General features: G+C 41.0%; 1 protein-coding gene across 1 annotated transcript; it reads right to left on the reverse strand.

Annotated features, from left to right (window-relative positions):
- Positions 1-1,841: 1,841 nt before the first annotated feature.
- On the reverse strand, positions 1,842-22,682 carry LOC133017702 (collagen alpha-2(IV) chain-like). The gene is made up of 52 exons (XM_061083856.1): positions 22,611-22,682; positions 21,377-21,430; positions 20,371-20,460; positions 20,200-20,244; positions 19,965-20,009; positions 19,762-19,824; positions 19,337-19,390; positions 19,189-19,215; positions 17,186-17,254; positions 16,746-16,808; positions 16,616-16,651; positions 16,091-16,135; positions 15,867-15,947; positions 15,171-15,224; positions 14,939-15,004; positions 14,240-14,281; positions 14,076-14,129; positions 13,941-13,982; positions 12,694-12,778; positions 12,485-12,520; positions 12,169-12,345; positions 11,899-11,988; positions 11,539-11,622; positions 11,338-11,408; positions 11,076-11,264; positions 10,827-10,998; positions 10,631-10,720; positions 10,418-10,525; positions 10,178-10,272; positions 9,514-9,664; positions 9,296-9,406; positions 8,991-9,155; positions 8,771-8,857; positions 8,414-8,554; positions 7,933-8,031; positions 7,391-7,489; positions 6,993-7,132; positions 6,714-6,840; positions 6,536-6,621; positions 6,244-6,334; positions 6,019-6,066; positions 5,473-5,655; positions 4,974-5,104; positions 4,645-4,717; positions 4,298-4,372; positions 4,014-4,139; positions 3,753-3,848; positions 3,316-3,525; positions 3,055-3,232; positions 2,805-2,919; positions 2,535-2,707; positions 1,842-1,959 (listed from the first exon to the last, which is right to left on the reverse strand). Exons 1-52 carry the CDS (start codon positions 22,680-22,682, stop codon positions 1,842-1,844), a joined length of 5,022 nt encoding a protein of 1,673 aa, XP_060939839.1.
- Positions 22,683-23,114: the final 432 nt, after the last annotated feature.

Consider the following 23,114-nt stretch of genomic DNA (forward strand, 5'->3'; position numbering starts at 1 on the left):
CACTTTTTCTTTTTTCTTTACTGTTTGATGCTATTCCGAGTTGGAGTCTATCCTCCAATGTGTGAAGCTAATCTGTAACAGAATCAGTGGAAATAGCTTTCTAGCACGTGTGTAGATACAAACCTAGAAGGACACGTCCTTCTAAAACAGGAGACGACCTTAAAGCGCATCAACCTCTCAACAAATCGCCATTTTAACGCAATTAGAGAGTTGTAGAAGCCGAATATAGCTGCCTAAACAATTAGTAAGTGCAGTGTCGGATGCAGAATAATCCTGTTAAGAAGGCTACAGAGAGCGCTTGACAGCAAGAGTGTTTCCATACATGCTGACAACTGTCTGCACCTGGCCATGTATGACTTATCGAATTCAAGGTGGCATTCAAGAAGAGGCTGCTTCTCATACCTGCTATATCAGGACTCCCAGATGTTTTGAGATGCTGAGCCAAAAATGTCTAAATATGATTAAATCAGTGTGATACTTTTATTTATTATTATGACATCCTAGGTTTTTAATTCAGCTCTTCGTCAGCTGTTACATAAGCACACGAGGCAGAGTGTTATTTATGACCGCGAGCAGTCGATATCTGGGATTAATCTGCGAGCCAAAAAGAAACAGTTTGTGTTTGTGGACATTATTGCGCTTATTTGCATCGAGCTCCATTGGGATGTATTGATCACGGTGGCAGATATGGATGAGCGAGCGTGAAGGACTGTTCCTCTGAGGTTTATTGCTCCAGTGATAGTTCTCTGAGTGGAAAATGTGGAGGAATAATATGCTGAGGGAAATCAAGATTCATAGTTTTCTTTATTTATTTGTGGATGGAAATAGATGGATTACATATTCATTACGTTTTTGATAATGGATTCTTTCAATTCATGGTTACAATTTGGAATCATTGGCCAAAACACTATATCACAAAATATGCATTATTACTCCTCATTTGTATTTAATCTTAATACATTTTCCTTCTCTTGTTCATCTAGTAACACAAGTATGAGATAGTGACATTTGTTTGTCTCCATGCACCATTTAACATGCTGGAATTCAAAGGAATGTCTTTTTAGAGTGAGGGAACAAATGACTCAGTGTTTGCATTTGGAAACAATTTCAAAGCAAGAGAAGGTCACATTTACGCCCACTTTCACTCCAGATGGTTGAGGAACATTGGTGTCATTTGCTGTGACCTAATAGCTTCAACGTCATTGACTTGACGGCAGCCGCTTCTCAGGTCACTTAGAGCGAAGTAGCAAACATGTCATTGACATCACTGAGTGGACGGGAGTGGAAGGCTTTTGTTTGTTTTTTAATCAAAAAGATCTTTTGTTATCACATGGTGCTACATGACATTTTATCAGTTAAGGTAAACACCGTAACAGATGGCTTGTTTTCAATATGTTAGAACGTTTTTTTAAAATATTAATACTAATAGCATGTTAGAAAAATATGTTGGGTGAAGCATTTAAAGTAAAACACTCAAAGTAAAAAATAAAGCATTTACAATCCAGAAAAAGATAATATGTAAAAACTAAATAGGATACAGTGCAGCTGTTGCTACGAGTACCTTTTCCACTGCCATAATTAGTTGTTATTCAGCCTAAAAATGTATTAATTACTTTCCAGTGGCAAACTACAGCATCCATAAAATATCATGGATCACTAAATGTTTCATTAAATTTAATATTCACTATTTTCAGAGCTTATATAACTGCCATCATAGATGATTGGCTATTTGGTTGAAGAATGTTTTCCATTTATTGGAAAAGGATCGGATAGGTATGATAAATGTGAGAGTTCCCTCTCACATTTATCATATTTTAGATGACATTGAAAATCAGTTGTTGTTAAAAGCTGTCCCCACGTCCGTCACCTGGACGAGCCTGTACCGGTTTCCTACAGACTTGACAACGGCTGACAACACTTTCTAGAGCGGGTCCCTTGACGGTCCGAGGAACAGGTTTACTGGAGGGGAGAAGAAAACACAAACACAGAGTTACAGATGGCAAGGGCAGATCCAGGGGAGGGGACAGGGGGGCACTGGCCCTCAAGTGAGCATGTCTTGTCAGTAGTTATTTTTCTTTTAATAAAGTAGTTCACTTACCAACAATAAATGTGGCAACCTGTAGCTATAGAGCTAACAGTAAACAAGAACTACTTACTTAGTGTGTTGGCCCCTCTGTGTAAATGTTACCTCTTAATGTCCCCTGATTCAGAAAAAGTGTCGTGGAGTTGTGGATCACAGCTGTTTAGATGATAGATTTAAAGTAATATGTTAAAAGTGTTAACAAACCCATTGAAATCAAGAAGATTTCAATTTATATGGGGAATTGTGTGTTATAAGAGCAAATATCTGTTATATTCAGAATTTGATTCATGGCAGGGTGGATTAGGATCTGAATCTGTGCTCAAATGCATCAGAAAAGTGAAAAACAAACGCTTAAGAGAATTGTTTGACTTAACAATTGTTTTCATGCGGCATTCCCCATCCCGAAAATTCAGGCTTAACCACTGCGTAAAAACAGAAGTAAACAGTTTACCTGAACATGTTGTTGGGGTCGAGGGAGGCCAACCAGTAGCTGTAGGAGTCGGGGTAGTAGTTACATGTTCCCTTGCCGTGACATTCAATGAAGGGCACTTGGCGGAAACTTTCTAGACATGAGCCAGGAGAAACCAGAGGCTGGGAGGAGCCATCTGCACCAACGCCTGTTTGCTAGAATGAATAAAAGGTCCAAAGAAGACTAATTATTAGGGAAATGTCAGTTAAGGAGATCTAGTGATTCAGAGGAACCAAGTACTGGTCTCTTTACCATGACAAATGAGTGTCCAGTCCACAGGGACTCCCATCCCTGGGGACATTGAGGTATCCGAGTTGTCTGGCTGTGGACGGCTATAACATTGGAGGTGGTTTCACACACTGAGCACCTAAACCACACATGCAAACACCAACATTAATAGAATCATGCTCCATAAACAACTTCAGTTAACGAAAATCATATGGAATTAAATCAAATTCCTATTTCAACTATATAGGACATTTTTGTGAATGCACTGCTCCACCTGCTGATGTAGGAAGCCAGTTTATCCCCTGCGATGGCAACCATGTTGGTGGGCATGGGAGCGTCAGTGGACAACCAGTACGAGTAGTCATTTCGAGAAGCGTAGCGACAGTTACTCTCTGTGTCACAGAACAGGAAGGGCATGGTGGAGAACCGAGGAAGGCAGCTTCCCATTGTGCCTGAGAGACAGTTTCAAGGGGTAGACAGATGTCATCAAATGTCTCAAACAAAAAGAAGCTTATCTTGTATGAAGGTTTCTTACCGAGGTCCTGACCATGAGCTTTCTCATTTCCATTGATGAAGAGGAGGGAGTATCCAGAGTAGATGAAGCTGGAGCCATGAGGGCAGTCAGGGACATGGTTGCTTTGACTGTGTCTCGCTATCAGGAAACTGTCAGTGTGAAATGAAAAACCTCTACCGGGCAACCCCACAGGCCCCTTTAGACCTGGGTCTCCGGTTCTACCTTCTGAACCTGCAGAGTACAGAACAAAATGTACAATTTTCGGCTTAAAAGTTCCCTGTCTTTGCCACTGTCACTGTTCTCACTGGATTACCACCCAGATTTACAAGTATACAATGCAAGCAACCACTCATGTGCCCCTCGATGTAGAAAGGCATCATATAAAGAAAGGCACAAGAGCTTATTCCACTGGTATCCATGTTAACACATCTTCAACATCTTTCAGCCTATACACATACCTGGAAACCCGGCTCTTCCTGTGTCTCCTTTGCGGCCAGGAAAACCGGGCAGGCCGAGTGGGCTGGAACCACGCACCCCTTTGATTCCTGGCTGACCTGGGGAAGATACATCTAGTGTCACATAGTATCACAAAGGGCAACTTCATGGAAGCAGCATTATTTGAAAATACTGTCCATCACATGACACATTATTATATCACACAATATGACAAACTGCGGAAAAAACAATGCAAAGATTGAACTGAGATTAAATTTACGAACCTTGATGGCCAGGTGGTCCTGACACTCCCGTGCTTCCTGGGGCTCCATGATTTCCAGAGGGACCAGGTAAGCCAGGAGGCCCTGGTTCATATATTATTTTGCCAAACACTTGTTCGCCTTTAGGGCCTGTAGCGATAGGTGAGAAATAATCGAGATTGGTGGTTTTCGGAAATGTGCATCAACTCTACCGGGAATGTCAGTAGAACTAAATCTAGAAGATATTATCGGGGCACATTGTTATCACTGCTTATCGAGAAGAAAAGTCAAACAGACTTCTGACGCACCAGGTTGTCCATGAAATCCTTTGTGTCCCGGTGGTCCTGGCGGGCCTGGGATGTATCCGGGGTCTCCCGTCCCACCTAAAATACACATGTTATAATTCGATTTCAAGTAGCTTTGCCTCAAACCTTATTTCATATATTCTTTCTCATAGTGTATGCTAGAAAAAAAGTGAAATTTATCCTCAAGAATATTCTTTTATTTCTATCCCAGTCATTTCTGGTCCCATTTGGGTCCCATCTCAGTTGTAGGGACATAAATTAATCGCCGATTATGACCCATCTGCATTTGTCAATGGAGGAATTCATAGAGGCCATCTCATCTATGCAGTTAAGATGAAACGATAGATTACCTCGAGGGCCTTGGAATCCAGGAGAACCTGAGTCACCTATTGGCCCTGGGCCTCCAGGTTGTCCTCTTGCACCCTGGGTACGCAGATGAAACAATGTAAGGTCAAAGGTTAGACTTCAAGTATTGCAGAGAGATTATTTTAAGATTCAGGATAAAAGGCATCAGTATCAGGACTTGATGTCACTGCAGGTGATGCTTGGAATTAATCAGGGATAATCAGCTGAAAGAAATTAAAACTACATATATGACATATTACTTGAATCTTTTGTCAAATATATTTTATCAGACATTTTTGAGTAATCATCAAAAGTAAATGTTAGGATCACTTACAGTTGATCCTTGAAGCCCTTGATCTCCTTGTGGACCGCAATAACCTGGGATTCCTGAAGGACCCATGTTCCCTCTGTTTCCTTTTAACCCTGCTACGGTGGGACCTGGAGGGCCAGGTAAACCCGGAGAGCCTACATATACAGCAGCAAGGAAAGAGAGTGATCGCTGAGAATCCATCCATCCATTTTACTGCTTATCCCTTGAGGGTTCCGCATGGCCTGGAGCCAATCCCAGCTGACTTTGTACACCTATGGGCAATTTAGTCTCTCCAATTCACCTAAGATTTATGTCTCTGGAGTACCAGGAGATAACCCAAGCAGATGGGGCCTGCACACCGTAAGACTCTAGTCAGACATCACGTTTGAACCCAGAACTTACTAGCTATGAGGCGGCAGTAATAACCCTACCACTGCACTGCCACCCTCAACACCTCAAACACAACATTTTGGCCACTTTAAGATATGTCAGGTTCTTTAGTCCTTCAGCAGGAAATCCTCACCTCGTCTGCCAGGAAATCCAGGATGGCCACGGTCTCCTTTTAATCCCGGTAAACATGCCCCTTGTATACCCGCTGGCCCCCGAGGACCATTAACCCCACGTGCGCCTGGAAGTCCACGGTCTCCTGTCGGTCCAGGACTCGCTGTCACAGACAAGCCCGGAGGACCAGGGTTTCCTGGGGGACCTAAAATACATAAAGAAGATTCCACTAATGTCTACAGCCAAACAACACAATAGTTAAGAGGATTACGATTCTTAGTTAGATATTAAGGTAAGATTTTGAACTCTGGATAGGTTATTGTGTATGTCCTTGTGATCAATTTCATTTTATGGTGTCAAAATTACCAATTTGGACATGTTACAATTATGACATGAGCTATAAATGAGTAGGCTACACAGCAGGTTAGAGAGCAAGGCAGACCCCCTTTGAGTCCAAAAACAGAATCTTCAGTCAACTTTCCAAATGTGTGAAAATCAAAATGCAGTACCATAATGAAGAAAACTTGCACAAGTGGGATGCTTGTAGAAGTGTTGTCTATTACCTCACCTGGTAGACCTGTGTCACCACGTCTTCCGGGTGTCCCTTCAATTATGGCTGCAGAGAAGATATCGAAGGTGAGCTTTGGCTACCTCAATTACTTTGATGACTTGTTAGCTAGTACACAGACAACTGTTCAGTGAAATGAAATAACAACACTTATAGGTTTGTAATATGCATGATTTGCATGATTTCATTGCACCGTGCAAGATTTCCATGGAAGATTTCTCTTACTCTCCCCTTTTTGTCCTGGTGGTCCAGGGATCCCATCCCTGCCCTGGTTGCCTTTCGGACCTGTATAACCAGCAACACCCCACAGTCCTCGCTCTCCTGAGGCAGGAGACATGAAAAGGACATGTTGAGGTTTGATTTAAAATAGAGTTAAACGAAACGGTTTAAAAGTTCAGTACCTATTGCAGTATTTTCTGCGTACAGATTAGGTTTCATCTTGGAAGTATGTCGTAGATTAATTTGGTGACTTTTTTATGGTATTGTTATACAGTAGAAAATGGTTAATTTAAAGGACTTTGCCTGGTGAACCATGAGGTCCTGAGTGTCCTTTAAGTCCTGTAGGCCCATCCGAACCTTTAGCTCCTTGATACCCCAGTAAACCTGGAATGGGCAGTGGAGACAGAAGTGGATGTCAAGTAAATAAAGTGTGAGTAAATAAAATATGCCTAGTTCTCATGATAAGAGGTAGTTACCATTGTTTCCAACAAGTCCTGGGTTTCCTCTGGCTCCTGACATTCCTGGTACACCTACTAGTCCACTGATGCCAGGTTCTCCTTTCTGACCTTTCATCACTTCACTATTGCTTGATCCTGGTTCACCCTGAGGACAGGAATAAGAATAAAGAGAAAAAATTAACATGTCATTATTTACAATCAACACATACATTGGCTGGATCCATATTTATATTCATATTGTACAAGATTGGATTGTGCTCTACTGAGTCATGCAAGAACTTGTTTTTGATCAGTCACCTTTTGTCCGGCTGGTCCAGGAAGTCCATATCCAGAGTAACTTGGTTCTCCATTAACCCCTTTGTATCCAGTTTGACCTGTTTTGCCGACTAGACCCGGCCCTCCAGTGATACCTTGATCTCCTTTTGGGCCTTTCAGGCCTGAGGGGTTACAACAGGGTTTGTTTGGTTTACCTAATTTGTTGATTTATATTCTAAGGTTTCTTGTAATTTTGAGCCTAACTATTCTACATTTAACCAATACCGTAAACCTTATTGATCAGGATAATTATTTACAAAAGTGACAACCAAGAATTGGTTGCAAATAACTATTTAGTTTTATTAAATGACTTGTGAGTTTGGAGTAGTGGACTGAAACAAAAAATGGGTAATGGCCTTAAACAACAGTTCAGGTTTTACCTGGAGGTCCTCTAAATCCTGGGTCACCCAGGACTCCAGCAGGTCCTTGACTTCCTTCGGAGCACGCTGCTCCACCAATACCTGGAGCACCTGGAGGACCTGGACAAATGATACACATAACAAATACAGTTGCAAATAATGCAAAATACATGCTAACCCTAATTACATCACCATGACCATGATAATTTATACCATATGAAAACCCATGATTGGTTACTCCTATTTCTAATCTTATTGGTTGCAAAAGTTAATGTAATACAACATTATGAAATGTCATTTTCTGACCTACAGACAACACACACACACACACACACACACACACACACACACACACACACACACACACACACACACACACACACACACACACACACACACACACACACACACACACACAACACAAGAAAATGTCCTCACTTTCTAAAAATGTCCTCACTCTGTAGGGTCAATGCTTGAAATGGTCCTCACAAAATTACAAGTTCAGGAAGGAACACACACTCAAAATGAAGTATATTGTTAGAATTGTTACTCTAATTGCAAACCTCTTGGTCCAGGACCCCCTGGTCCTCCTTCTGTCCCTCTTTGCCCATTTGGTCCAGTACTTCCAGTGTCTCCATGGGTACCAGTATGACCAGGGGGACCTTAAAAAGTACAGTTAGAGTTAGATTATTTTACATATTTCATTTAGTTTATGTATTCAATACAGTATTATTTGGTATAAGAGTCAGACTGGATTAGTGACTTCACATGCACCCTGGTAATAGATGGCCTGAAATCCAGATCAATCAGAGAGCTCATATTCTTCTGCTCCTGCACAAAGATCTAGCTTCCTCTAACATTTCGACCGATTTATTCAATATTAATCAAGATGACTGTCACTGATGTGGAGAGGTCTGTTGAATCCATTATTGAGACAGTATTCAATTTACAGTTTATTAGAGCCACAACAAGAAACTGTCTTTTACACATTTTTTTTCAAAGTCCATTTTACTGAGTTACAAGAGTTTGCTATGATTAGTTTACCAATGTAGCCTGGGTTTCCAGGGGGTCCAATGATTTCTATTGGTGTTGGTGATCCAGTGCCTGGAGGACCTCTGGGACCAGGTTCTCCATCCATGCCTGGTGGACCCTGGGAACCTTTGGCTCCATCATGGCCAGGGGAACCTGTGGTTAACAGTCATGTTAATTAACTCCATCATAAGTTTGGATCAGATAAACTAATACAATGAATCACTATTATTGCATGAGGCAAAAACCTCTGACTTAAAATCAGACATAAGACTTTCTAGCGTCAAACTGTTTAATAGATACAAAGTGATTTGCTTGTCTCTGAAGGTGTGTGTGTGTGTGTTATATGGGTGTGTTATATGGGTGTGTTACCTATTTGACCTGGTGGCCCTAGAATTCCAGGCAATCCCTTCAGTCCATATCCCGGTAAGCCTTCTGGTCCTGGGTTTCCTCTCAGTCCTGATGAAATCCAAGTGTAACATTTAAAGACAAGCTGTTTCTCAGCATCTGTTTCTTATATAACTAATAGTTGAGACAAGAACTAAAGATCATGAAATGAATGTAGTTTTCAGTCAGAGAAATAATGTCCTACCTGGTTTACCAGTAAGGCCGTTTTGTCCCATAACCCCTTTTTGTCCAGGAAGTCCACGTGAGCCCACCACTGATGACCCGGGGGAACCAGGCTGACCACGGGGGGCCGGATGACCCGACCCTGGTAAACCAGGATTCCCCTTTTCACCAGGCAAGCCACGGGGCCCTGGGGTAGGTGACATAGAGAATGATGTGGATAGGAGAAAATGGGGGTGGTGAATAGTGGAAAAGCTGAAATTCAATAAACTTTTGTCTTTGACATTTTAGCTTTCATAGTCACATGTCTTCAATGTACTGTAGACTGACCTGGGAGTCCTGGATAACCATTTGGTCCTGGTGGTCCCTCTGGTCCAGATAAACCATTACATGAATCCTTGCTACCAGGTAGTCCAGGGGGGCCTATAGAGCCTTGACTTCCTGTATGCAGCATAGAGCAATGTTATACACAGATTAATATGTATTTGTTTAAATATTACATGCATTAATGCATAAGTGTAACAGTTTTACATTCGGTGTATGACTACCTTTTCCTCCTGGAAGACCAGGGTTGCCATTTAGCCCTGGGTTTCCTGGTAGACCAGGATTCCCAGAATCTCCTATAGGTCCCTGCACTCCAGGTTCTCCCGGAAACCCTGGCAGGCCTGGGGACCCACGTTTTCCAGGGCCACTATCACCCTGATAATGAAACATAAACAGAGCATTATTTATTTATTTATATTGGTTATATTTACATATATATCTGTGTGCCTGCAGTATGGCATTTTCCTAGTGCTGTGCTATGCTAGTGCTGGGACATATCAGGATTTCTCAATTTACTGAAGCGGTCTGTGGAACCTAAACAGCTGAAGAATCTCTTATAGTCTACACTATATTCCTGTGTAGCTGTTTGGCGTTGAAATCTCACTAGTGAACACTCCCTATACTTTATACAGAACTTATGGCAGGAAAAATTCAGAGACATCTACCTATATTACATTATCAATAAAATGAACACTTTTATGTCCTGGAAAAATGTATGTAAATATAACATAAAATATATATTAATGTGTTTTCAGTAAACCAAGTTTACTGCTTATCCCTCTGCTGTTTTCCTTTTGTTACCGTTAGTTTTTATTCACACAATAGCCAACCAGGTAATATACTATATGTAGATTTCTACATTTCACAGATCTTGTTTGTGTCCCTGACCTTCAGTCCCGGAACACCAGGAGGGCCCTGTGAACCTGGCTGACCAGGCAAGCCCATACCTGGGAAACCTGGGAGACCTGGCTGCCCCTTTTCACCTGAACAACACACACACAGATAAAAACATAGAGTGATATAGTGAGTCTCCTAAGGCAATATCAAACTAACTGTAACACTGATAACACACCTATCTATAGAGTATAAGCATGACTCTTTTGCTTGACTTCAATACACATTGATTACCTTTTGGCCCTGGAATTCCGAGCTTTGCGGGAAATGACAGATCCCCTCTTTCTCCTTTCTCTCCTGGGGTACCTGGTGTGCCTGGGGTACCTTGCACTCCATGATAACCTTGATGTTTATTAGCAAGTATGAGATATGCTTTCATCATCTATTGTATAATCATGTTCAGAGTATCCTTCCATCCATCCGTGAACATCCTGAAGATATTCTTACCGCGGTTTCCAGGAACACCAGGCAGGCCTTTAAATCCAGGTGTTCCAGGGAGTCCTTTGGTGTGAATGTGGATAGTTTCCCCTTTCTGGCCTTTCAATGAAGGAGAGGAGAAATAACAAGCAATGGCTTTTAATCTTTTTCTCTCTCTATCTACTGGTATTTGTTCAATTCTTTGTTCATCAGTGTGTTTCTTTACCTGGAATTCCCTGCAGTCCTGGGAGGCCAGGTACACCAATATCTCCCTTACTTCCTGGATGTCCAGCCAGCCCATATCCCACTGGGCCTGGGAAGCCAACTGGTCCTGGAAGGCCTAAAGGCCCTGGTGGACCTGGAAAACCCTTATCTCTGTCCACACCAGTGCTTGGATACTAGAGAGGGGACAGTAAACTTTGTAGAACGTTTGGTCCCAAATGGCATAAGCCCAAATAAGGCAAAACACTCTTACTGAATCCCCTGGAGGGCCTTGATATCCTTTGCGACCTGGTAATCCAGGAGTCCCAGGGAGACCGTTTTCACCAGGATTGCCAGGATGTCCTGGGCCTCCTATCTCTCCCTTTATCCCTGGGGTGTGATAGGAATGTGAGTCTCCCTTTTGTCCGGGAGGACCTTGAAATCCTGAATCACCAATTGGACCCTTTAGAGAATAATACATGTTTTTAAAAACAAGCAAGAACAACAGAAAGCTACTTTAAGACATAATATCTTACTGGTCTTCCAGGTACACCTTTAGGTCCTCGGAAGCCTGGATCACCGTTGGCACCTGGGCCTTGATTGTAGCCTGAGCAACAGAAACAATAGTATCTATTTTCGTTTTATATCTATTTTATTCCTCATAGTTACCATTAATTATATGAAAATGCAATTCAATGAAGAAGATTTGGACTGTTTTCAATCAGTCCAGGTTTTACCAGGAATGCCTTGTGGCCCCGGGGGACCTGGTAAGCCTGGGTTTCGTGATCCGGTACACTGACTACAGGACCCCCCTTTCTCTCCTGTACAAAGCATAAGAATGTATTTATACATTTATATGTATTTTGTTAGCCCTATTTTCATTACACAGTATTATATTTTCCTCTTCACAGTTTTTTGTATCCGTACATTATACAGTATATAAATAGTATAAGGTTTTAGTCCTTCTTATATTAAAAAGTGATAAAATATCAAAGGGTTCCAGAAACTGTATCTTACTAATACTCAGATTTAGCAATTCTGAAGATGTTTAGTAAAAATGTGAAACAAATTAATTGTGGCTGTTAATTTATTGCAACCTTTTATTCCAACAGTTCCGTGATATCCCGAGGCTCCAGGTATCCCCCTGATTCCCTTCATTCCTGGGACACCTTTGGTAATCCTGTTAGCTATAAGCAACACAAAAAATGATGTCAAGGGTTTACTCTTTACTGTTTCAATATATTCTCACTATTGTATCAAAAATGGTTATTCTTTTCATCATTGTGCCTATGTCTGTACTTCAGAAATCAAAATCCAGACACAAAAAGCCCGGCATGAATTAAAATAGCTGTGGCATTTATACATACTTCTGTCTTCTGGAGCTCCAGGTGGGCCCTGATCCCCAGGAAGACCTCCATCACCAGGGTCTCCTTCTAGACCTGGGAGTCCAATATAAATATCCCCAGGCTCCCCAGGGTCCCCTTTGGAACCTGGAAAGCCATTATGACCGCGTGGGCCTGGCACATAAAAGCCAGATGCACGGCCTGTGTGATGAAAAGTGAGACAGATATATTCAGGGGAGAAAGCAATACCTCCATATTCTGCACCTTTAAAATAAAACTTTAAAAAAAAAACATCCATATTTTCTATAGGGAGGTAGGGGGCAGCCTCTTTTCTTCACACCTGGAAGTCCTTCTTGTCCAGGAAAGCCCACAACACCTAAGAACAGAATAAGAACTTGTGTTATTGTCTGATAACTGAGTTACCGGTAATGCAACTATAGAGTTTGTTATAACACAATCCTGTCACACGCTGACTAAACCCTTTGTTGTATCAATCTATTTGTCATCTCACTATCTGTCAGTGTCTTTATCATAAAGCTGTTCATCTACCCTGACGACCAGGAAGCCCAGGTGTTCCAGGGGGACCAGGATCTCCGTGATATCCTTTGAGTGGCTCAGGCACAGGCCCATGTATCTGAAAACAAAACCTTGTAGTGAAATCATGGCAGTACAAGTACCAGTCACGCACAGTATAGGACACACTAAAAATTCCCAAGAACAATGTCTTATCCTCATTCTTTCATCTGTTCATGTTTCAATAAATTATTAAAACATACCAGTTTGCTTAACTCAATCTCTGCATTGGATTATCGCAATGGACTTTCTGTGTCAAGTGTGAAGTAACAATGAAATACAATCGTACACCATCTGACTTAAGTGTTTCAGTTTTTCCAGTCACGGAAGTTGGCCAGGGAGTAGTCCATATATGCAAAACTGAAAGAGACAGCTTTCCACAGTGATGTTAGCCTTTGGTGGGACGTCAAGAAAATCTGGAAAAGGCAATCTACTGTTTGCAGAAAATATGGAGACTATATTATAAGATACAAACTACACATTAGTAGTAAGAATCGGAATGCCATATCGGAATTTACTTAGCTCATCTGTGAAGCCTGAAGCAGATAAATAGGATATAATCTCACAGATTTATGGAACCATCTGTTTGATGAAACCACAGTCAGCAGATAAGCTTAGAACACAATGGACAAAAATGTTAGGCCTTTTACACCAATCAGAACTCGGCATGTAATCATACCTGATCTCTTTGCTGCAGACATGGACTCAAAAACTTAAATATAAGTTTGTGCATTGTATTCACTTCACAAAATCCAACATTTGTAAATATTTAATCAAATCTGGACCCCATCAAAATGTAAATCAGGGCCAGCCATAAAAATCCACATCTTTAGAACAGGTCATTTTTAAATCCGTGGTGAAGCTTACAACATATTTGTGGAGCTGCATCCTCTCACTGAGAGTTTCAGAGGAAATTTTAATAATGTAGTTGCCTTTATTTGCTTGATAAACTCGCCGTCTTATCGTGTTTAACTCAGAAGATTCTAAACCCACTTTCCATGTCTGGTGGCCCCCTAAGGGCAAAGAAGGTTGAGTTAAGAAAAATGTGATACCATTTTTATCTCGTGTAACTACTGTTTGGGTATGACTCATAACGGATCAAGATTTATTTATTTATTTATTTGGCTTTGTTGTCTTCCTCCTATTGTGTGTTGGTTTTTTCTTGTTTCTTCTCACACACTTTTGTGCAGGTGTATGAAGTCTGAAAATGAAAATGAACTCACATATCCGGGTGGACCAGAAGGACCTCTCTCTCCCTTTTCACCCTAAAGTTAGAATGTATAGACAGAGCATAAAACAAAGCACATCAACCTACCAAAAGACTGTGTACTGTTTTTTGGCACTAACAGATCACTAACCGTTCTTCCTGCGGTCCCTGGATTCCCTGGCTCACCTCTGTGGCCAGAGTTTCCCTACAGAAAAATAAATTGTATTTAAAGGCCTCATAATGAGGGCACACACACACAGACGCACACACACACACACACACACAGCAACAACAGCAACAACAGTTTAACAGTACCTTATGTCCTTGACCAGGATCCCCATCCTTCCCTGGCTTTCCCTGTAAGTACATTTAAAAACATCATTAAGGTTTGAATAGGTTCTGCTTTCTATAAAGATAATAACTTACTGAGGGCCCTGAGCATATTTAATTTATTTTCTATTGAAATTGCAGAGTTTGCAAGTTTTGGGGGCTTTCATGCACTGAGTTAAAAAATAAATATCAGATGCACTCAAATCAAATTGAGCACAGCTAAGGACAACATGACAACAACTAAATTTATAAGCTGCATTCACGTAACTGTGGATTCATGGAAGGATTTTGTCCTCAACTCTTTCCCTTGTTTCAGAGAGGACTCTGTGTTGCAGGTCCTTTTGTGGGTTGGCCCTTCCAATCGGATCAGTGATGAATACTATTAAGTAGCTAGATAATTCTAATGACATGATGTTTAGATAAAATTGATATGGGTCTATTTTACTATTCTTCCCTCTCTTTCTCCTGTATGATAGCAGATCCCATTGGGTTTGATGTTGCATTACTGCCCTCTGCTGTTCATCCCTATTCTTGAACTGTTACCTAAGTGATATGCAAAGTGATGTCATAATACAAATATCTGCACACGAAAGATATGTATATATAACAGTGAAACACATTTGATCTGAGACACCACTTTTTTCATTTGTATGCACATGGAAGACATTGAAGCGAGTGTCTTACTTCTGGACCCTGCTGTCCTCTGTCTCCCTTTGGTCCTTTAGCGTGGAAGCCATAACCAACGTCTCCCTGAGAACAGATCGAAATGAGCACAGAAATAAAGAGGGAGGGAAATACACAACACTAGAAAGGCAGAATATGCGGTGGCAGTTGTTAAACATTTAAAAGTTTGAAGTGTGTATGCTTTGGTGCCAGGTGCAAGTGTCATTTGTGTGAACTGTTACCAGAAACTTACTGGTTCGCCCTTGCAGCCTTTTTCTCCCACATCTCCTGTATCTCCCTTTAGAGCCTAAGTAAGAAATACAAAATGAGTCAGTAGTTGCAATTACAGTCTGTACAGTCACCAGGCCACAATTTCCAGTTATACATAATAAATATTAAATTGTAATGACTTGGGATATGAAGCATTATAATCATTTCCCTCTTACTGTACTTTGAATTAAATGTTGCCTTCCCTCAGATAGATCTGTGCCTCAATATAACTGGCACCGAAATTTAGGAAATTTGTAATCCCTAAAAACCTATCGCCAGCTGGTTAGCAACCATAAACTGATAAATATATCCAAACATTGATGTTACTGAATAAATTATATATTAATATTAGCTTATATTGCAACTGTGAGTGCCTTAACACAGCGGCGATTTAGCATTGTCCTCATATACAGGAAACAACACATTGTAAAATGTAAAGGTTCAGTGTGTAGCATTAAGTTACATATAGTGGTTGCCTGTTGCAGCTGAATACCCTTATCCTCACCCTCCCCTTCAAAATATGAAAGATAACCTGTGTTAGCCTTCAGTTGTTATAAAAACCCAAAATGTCCTGTTTGGACGACTGTAGAAAACATATATCTAATATAAAGAGCCCATTTTAGGGGGAAGAAAACAACAGTTAGTACAAATAAGTTATATTAGTTTACGATGATCTGACCTCAAACTGTTGGTGTATGTCAGTCAAAAACTGTCTAATTCGACCTTTTGGCCCCGGTTGTCCATTTGGTCCTGGTCTCCCCTACATCAAACAAATTGAAATCATCCTCAAGACATAATACAGATAATGTTATGATTATTTAACAGAAATTGTCAACATCTTCTCCTATTTAAATAAATGTAATAATTATCAGTTTACTTCAACAATGGATTTTTAAAAAAAACCTTTGGTCCTTTAGGTCCTGGGATCCCGCCTGTGCCCCCTTGACCCTGAAGGATGGGAAAAACATTTGTAACTTGTTTGCATCTCAATCTTTCTCAAACATTCCCTCATGTTGCTTTATCTCATTTTTCAAGGTCTTGTTGCTGCAACACCAACCAAAGAGAATAGCTATTCCTGTCCCTTCTCGGATTTCAATTATGTTTTGCGCCATCTGAGAGAAGTTTCACAGAGAGCTGGGAGTCTGGAACACATGTGCATGTTCCCACAACAGTGTGAAATCTTGCCCCACTGATAAACAAGTGTAGCGACAGACGGCAGCGACAGCCAGTAAATGTTTACACTTTCCCAGGTTGTGTGAACACTGCCAATTATGATAATTGGATAACAGGGGCAAAACAAAATAACCCTGCAGCTGTGGTTTTCAAGTGGTTTCCCAGGATATATAGTACAGTGCTCACTCTGCCGATCACAGGTGTCAAATAGTGTTGGTGTTTTCATATCTAATGAAATATTCACACAAGCATTACCTTGGATCCCTGAGCCCCTGGACGGCCAGGAAAGCCCTGTTCACAAAGAAGGCATACAGCGATATCAGGCATCACATCATAATTTCCCATAGTGTCAAATGTACTCAAACAACAAGGCAACATCACTCACATAATTTCCCCTTGGTCCAGGGTCCCCAGATGGTCCAGTCTCTCCACGGGAACCTGGGGCTCCCTGAAATACAGACCTGGCCAGTTATCAAGTTTATCTGACAGTCATGCATGATCTATACCATTCATCCTTTGAGCGTCACATACAGGGCCAGTCCCAGCTGACATTAGGTGGAAGGGGGGGTACACCCTGGACAGATCGCTATTCTGAGATAGGGACTACATTCAACCATTCACACCTACGGCCAACGTGTCTCCAATTAACCCAACCCAAATATGCAAGTCTTTGGACTGTGGGAGAAAATACAGGGAGGACATGCAACTCCACACAGAAAGACACCTTCAGATTCAGGATTTGAACCAGGAACCATCTTTCTGAAACCGATGATAAAATGGTGAATATTATACAATTCAAAACTGTGATGCAATGTAAATAGTTACCTGTTCTCCGTCTCTCCCAGGTGGCCCAGGTGGCCCTTGTACTGAATTTGCCGCGCCCCGAGATTCACCCTGTGTAGCGATGGAAATATGTTTATTTATTATTTGATACAATAATTAAAAGTGTGAAATTTAGTGTTAGAATACCTGATAATCTCAGATATGTGATATCACTGTATCGAAGATGTAGCAATACTTAGCTACATCATTTGGAAAATCTTGCTGACGGTTGTGCTCTGTAGGCTTCATCACTCATCTTTATGTATCCGTGCACTTGACATGCACATGCTCGGAATTACAATGAACACAGTCAGGGTCTTGGGAGCTGCCTCATTGAATCGACCACATAAACCCTACTTCTCATTCGCCATGACTTCAGCAACTGGTGGAGGAGAATCGATATTTAGAGGGTTTTAGCTGTGTTTATAGAACAAGGTAAAACAAACGCAAGCCTGTTTTACACATGCTTTGCTCTCTGGAGGGTTTCAACAAGCTTAAAGAGCAAAGTTGGTTTAAAGCGTCTTGGCCCAGACATGACAACACAGTAACAGGAATGTAAGTGAGCCAAAAGTGCACTTACACAACAATATCTCACAGTCAAGATCCACACAAACAAAGCTTGTTGTCATGGATCAATTTACAGAACAAATATCCAGTTTTCAATGAACCCTCATTGTGTCTGACACCTAAATTGATATTGTGTACTTTTCCACTTTTCCCAGATTTATATCATTCAGGTAAGACTTTTGCACAAACCCATTACTGCAGCATTTTGGTTTCCACAGAGTGAAAAGAAGTGGGGATTAAAAACAGGCCAGAGCAGAGGCACTTGCATGAATGATTAATCATCTCATCATTCTTACCACGTGAGATGGTTTTAGCTTATATGGTGGCTGCAGGTTTTTGAGATATGCCTCATTTCTTTCTTTATTTTTCCAGGAACCGGTGTGGCAGCCAAATTGAGGCAATCGGTCAATTTGCGCTGCTAAAACACAATTGTGTGTTAATGGAGCGATGTTTGGGAACCGGCTGCATTGCTCAATGCATGTGACATGCCTCATTCTCCTCACACACCCTCCCGATTTAGCGGTCTGCTAATATTTTCCCATTTTGTCCTTTGCCTGTCAGCACCACCTCAGCATCCACCTGCATGCTCCAGCAGAGGGTTGAAGATATGTGCTCATCACTCACCATGATCTCTCATCTCATATCTGGGCGGAGTGATGAGGTGGCAGCCGTCAAACTCAAACAGGAATGGAGCTCAGCGTAGTTCAATCAGGAGGATTATCTTAAGGACTTACAAATTCACAATTCTCTCTCCCTGCGTTTTCTAGTTAGCCGACAGTGAACATTTTCAGTAATCTCAACCAGATTCTCATCCAGCCAATAATCTCCTTGCTGCCAAACTTTAAATCTGTTCTCCTCTCCCCTTGCTGTCAGATGTTATTTCGGTGATTTGCTGCAACCCTCCTCCACCCCAATGACCTCCAGCCTTTATATCCACAGCCGTAGTTCTGACCCTCAGCATCGCTCCATCCCATCACAACCACCTCCAGAGTCCAGAGGCTGGACCTTCAATCATAATTACATCACAGGGGGGTGTAGGTGTCAAAAGACTCATTTATATCCCATCACTTCATCTTCTGTTGTGCACGGCAATAAAAAAAGCATTCAACTGTCCATTGAGGTCTTCCCTGAATAAACTGCTACTATAATAAACATCTCATCTCAGCAGGGCAGATCACTGTCTTCAGAGGTTGTTCTCAAAGCCTAAAAGCGCGAAGACTGAGGTGTATTGACCTTGGCTCAGAAATGTTTACCAACACATCCCAGTGCCTCATAGTTAACGGCATGGACATGTTCACAGATACATAAAGATAAGCCACGCCTGCGGCAAAGCCTCAGATAGATCACGCTCACAAAAACATATAAATGTCTCATAAGTCAGTCAGTGCCGAGGGAATTCTCACTCTTCATCAATAGAAAAAGGCTTTAATGATCATTACCTTAGGTCCACGCAGACCTGGATGACCCTGCAAAGTAATAAACAAAGCTGAGGCCAGTTTTGAACAGTAAAATGTATTGAAGTATAGAAAGCCTCAATACCTTATTTTGGTATACATAATAATTTATTGTTTTGAGTTTGCTTCTTACTGGTTTTCCATCAATACCGAGGGCCCCATGGATTCCAGGAGGTCCATCCTCTCCCTAGAAGAAGATCATAAACACGTTGAAGCATACATGCATTTGTTTGAGATCAGAAGAAGAGTGATGGAAAGTTCTCGCTTTTCAAAAGTTCAGGATTTCTTAACTCCAGCAGCTCAGTGTTGCCTCATCCAATCACAGCCTGACATGCTTGCCTTTGGCCAATCACGTATTAGCTATCAGTTACTGTCTCTCTGAGCCGTCTTTCAGCACACTCACTTATTTGTGACCCTGTCCTGTCATGAATCATCTTTCCTACACACCTACTTCCTGTCTAAGCATCAAAAGTCTCCATATCTGACTTATTCTATTTTGTTCCTAAATTAAATATCTCCTAATTTAAAACTATTATGGATAACATTGTTTTTTCTTACATCAGTTCCATTGCATCCTGGGGCCCCTAGGGGTCCCGGAGGCCCTTGTAAACCGGGGATACCCTGTAAGAGAATGATCAATTATCTATTAATCAGAAGTTTAAAAAAGCATCTATTTAAATATGCTGGAACATACATTTACACAACGTGTAAATGATATGATGAAGAGTGTAACAGACGTGTAGGAAGATAAGACAACCCACCGGTAAACCATGAGATCCAGCAAATCCTTCTTTGCCTTCACGTCCCTGTAATGATATTGTAGTTTTTTTAACATCAAAACAGGTGCAACAGAAAGGATACCCGGTCAATACAATACCATGCAATGCACAAACTTGTATTATACACAACTACATTTAAGCTGAAGTCAAATATATATCCACTGAGACATGACTCAACACCAAACAGACAGAAGCAAGGATAACACAGTTACGTTACCGGATTGCCTTTTGGTCCCACGTGTCCATCAGACCCTGGTTTGCCCTGTCAAAGACAATAACCTTTAATTGATCTTAGGATATGATGTCATGCTGAGGTGTAACAATCTTAACACGATTTTAATCAGTATTGAGAACAAGAGAAGACATAAGAGCCAGGCTGATATTTTACCTTTGCTCCCATTGGCCCAGCATGACCAGTTGGTCCCTGACGGCCATCTAGTCCTGTGGGACCTGGAACTCCTAGTAAACCTTTGTCTCCCTGTGTGTGTGTGTGTGTGTAGTTATGAAAGACAAATACACAAAGGGACAGACAGATGACAGATGACGAATAAAAATAGAAATATAATTTTAAATTGTACATTAACAGAGTTGTATTTTTCAGGGATTAATTAGTGAAGAGTTATTGAGGAATATATAGTTTCCTGGATGTTTGTGGAAAAAATATGTAACGCTCTTATGTCACAATGATTTTGATGCTTAATGAATAACATCGCTGTTGAATAACATCCCACTGTGTGTCACCAATGGAGGCCACTGCCCTTATAAAGCATATAAAGTTAATAAACTCTCAGGAAATATAAGCTTATTTCTATTATATGAACAAATCCACAACAGCAGGAGAAAATATTAATGATAATTCAAGTAGTTTTCAAGTGTCAGTCCCTGATTTTATGAAATAAAGTGAGTAAGATGGACGCTCTTTTGAAGACTGGAGATTTGAGTGGGTTGACACTTTTGACAGGGAGACTGATGTTTAGGAAAGTGCAAATTAAACGTACTTCTCAGGAAGGTTTGAAAAACAAATTGTGTTTCATATACTGTAATTACAATGCAGTCGTTTGAGTGCAACCTCTATGAAAACAGACACATTCTTTTAATTCATGATTCCTCATGCATTGAGAATTATTTGCAGACCTTAGTTGAATCAATAAAGAGTGTGACTTGTTTTACATTAAATAATTTTAATTAGCTCTTTTTCTGCTTGAATCTTACAGTAAAATAATGTAAAATAAAATAATTATTAAGGATGTTGAATCAAACTAGAAGATGTAGCTGATACTTATATCAACTATTTGGAAAGCTATGTAAAGAGAAGCAGATCTAAAACAGCAAAAGCTGAAAGTAACTCACATTTAATTTGATTATTTCACACAGCGAACAGTTGCTCTACTCACCCTGCTGCCTTTCACTCCTTCACAGTGGCACCTGGATTTTCTTCTGCACACACACTAAAAATAAATTAAAACATTATTCAATATATATATGTCGTCTGCAGGGAAAACATTGTCTAATTAATTTGATATTATTTTGAGTTTGAATTTTCTTTGCAATTAAAATGTGCATCCCCATAGAAATGTAAACCCATTGGATTTTTGTCATCTGTCAACCATAATGCAGAAACCAGCAAAATTTGGGGTTGAGTAACTTCCCCAAGTACAATGGCATGCGGATTGGCTGAGCAAGGGATTGAACCCTGGACGACCCACTAGGCGCACAACAGTCAGCGTGAGTGTTTGCATTTAAGCCATTACTGGTTTCACTGCACACATATTTTTAACATTTTATTTATGAGTTTTGTACTAATTGGCACAGTTGTAACACCAACCAATAAACACGACTAACACATGTTCCTCCTCTGCTTAATGCTTGTTCTGCTTATTTCCAGCTTTCCCTCTTACATATAACACTGTCTCCATGACCTTCCTTCAGAAAGGCCCACCAACATGGCCCACGTGAAAAACAGTGCACACACTGCACTGCATGTGCAGACCAATCATCAACAAACCCATCTCATCGGGGTACAAGATGTTTGCACATAAGTTCAGACCCTGCAGTTACAAACAGACCTTAGTGTTGTATATGAGAGCCGAGGCAGTGAAGAATGAACGCCACTAACTTTATACACAACAGCAAATACACATAGAGCTTCAAAATGATGCTACTCTCGCGTAAATAGATTTTAGTGAGGGATCTGGGCAAGTGGGTTTAAGGTCAACAGCATTATTGAGTATGTAAAAAAGTTGATGTATTACGGACATCTGCTTTAAATGTAAACAAAAACTTGAAAGTGTTGAATGTGCAATGATTAAAGCTGAGTGGAAAAGTGTTTCTTATTTAATGGCTCTAGATCCAGGTTGTGACACACTGCTTTGTAATTTTCTCTTGAAAAATCCTCAGCTTAAAACTCTCCTAAGACTTTTAGAGAAATAACGAGCAGTGGTATGACCCTGAATCGACACAAGCTAGACTTCAAAAAGTGTGTACGGAATGAGATTTAAGCAAACCTACTAAACTACTAGAGATCAGTACATATTTTTTATTTCAGTACCTCTGCAGATGAGTGTCTATGCTTCTGGCTGAATGAAATCACATTATTCTCCGTTAAAAAAAAAACAAGAAGCATCTTACATTTTTGGCCCCGGTGCCGGACAGCATCACAGCGAACACCATCAGAGGGAGCACGAGCAGTGGCCTCCACATGGCTCTTCTCACTTCAGTCAAATCAAAAGTTCAGGGAGTATCCGTCAACAAAGCAGGGGTGATGAATGTGTTTCAGAGCATACTCCTGCAGCGACCGGCCTTCAAAGCACACACCCGCACACTGCTGCGATCCCGGACGCTCTCAAGTCATTGCCTCAGCTCATATCAAGGTTCCCACACGAGGGTTTGAGCGCCTTGATAGACACACAGAGATGTTGTTTAACTTAATTCTGTAGTGGTAGGAGGTCTGAGCTCACTGATGCAGCCAACCACAATCATCATCCTTCTCCTGATCTCACAAACAGTGGCAGCTACTCCGTGTGCTTTCTACTGATACTGAGGCAGGAGATCAGACTGAATCCTCTCTGTGGTCGTCCTGTTTGGAACACGCTAAAAGCTTCATGAGGATCATTTCAGCATCTGAATCTGGGT

The sequence above is a fragment of the Limanda limanda genome, chromosome 13 (assembly GCF_963576545.1).
Source record: "Limanda limanda chromosome 13, fLimLim1.1, whole genome shotgun sequence".
Taxonomy (NCBI): Eukaryota; Metazoa; Chordata; class Actinopteri; order Pleuronectiformes; family Pleuronectidae; genus Limanda; species Limanda limanda.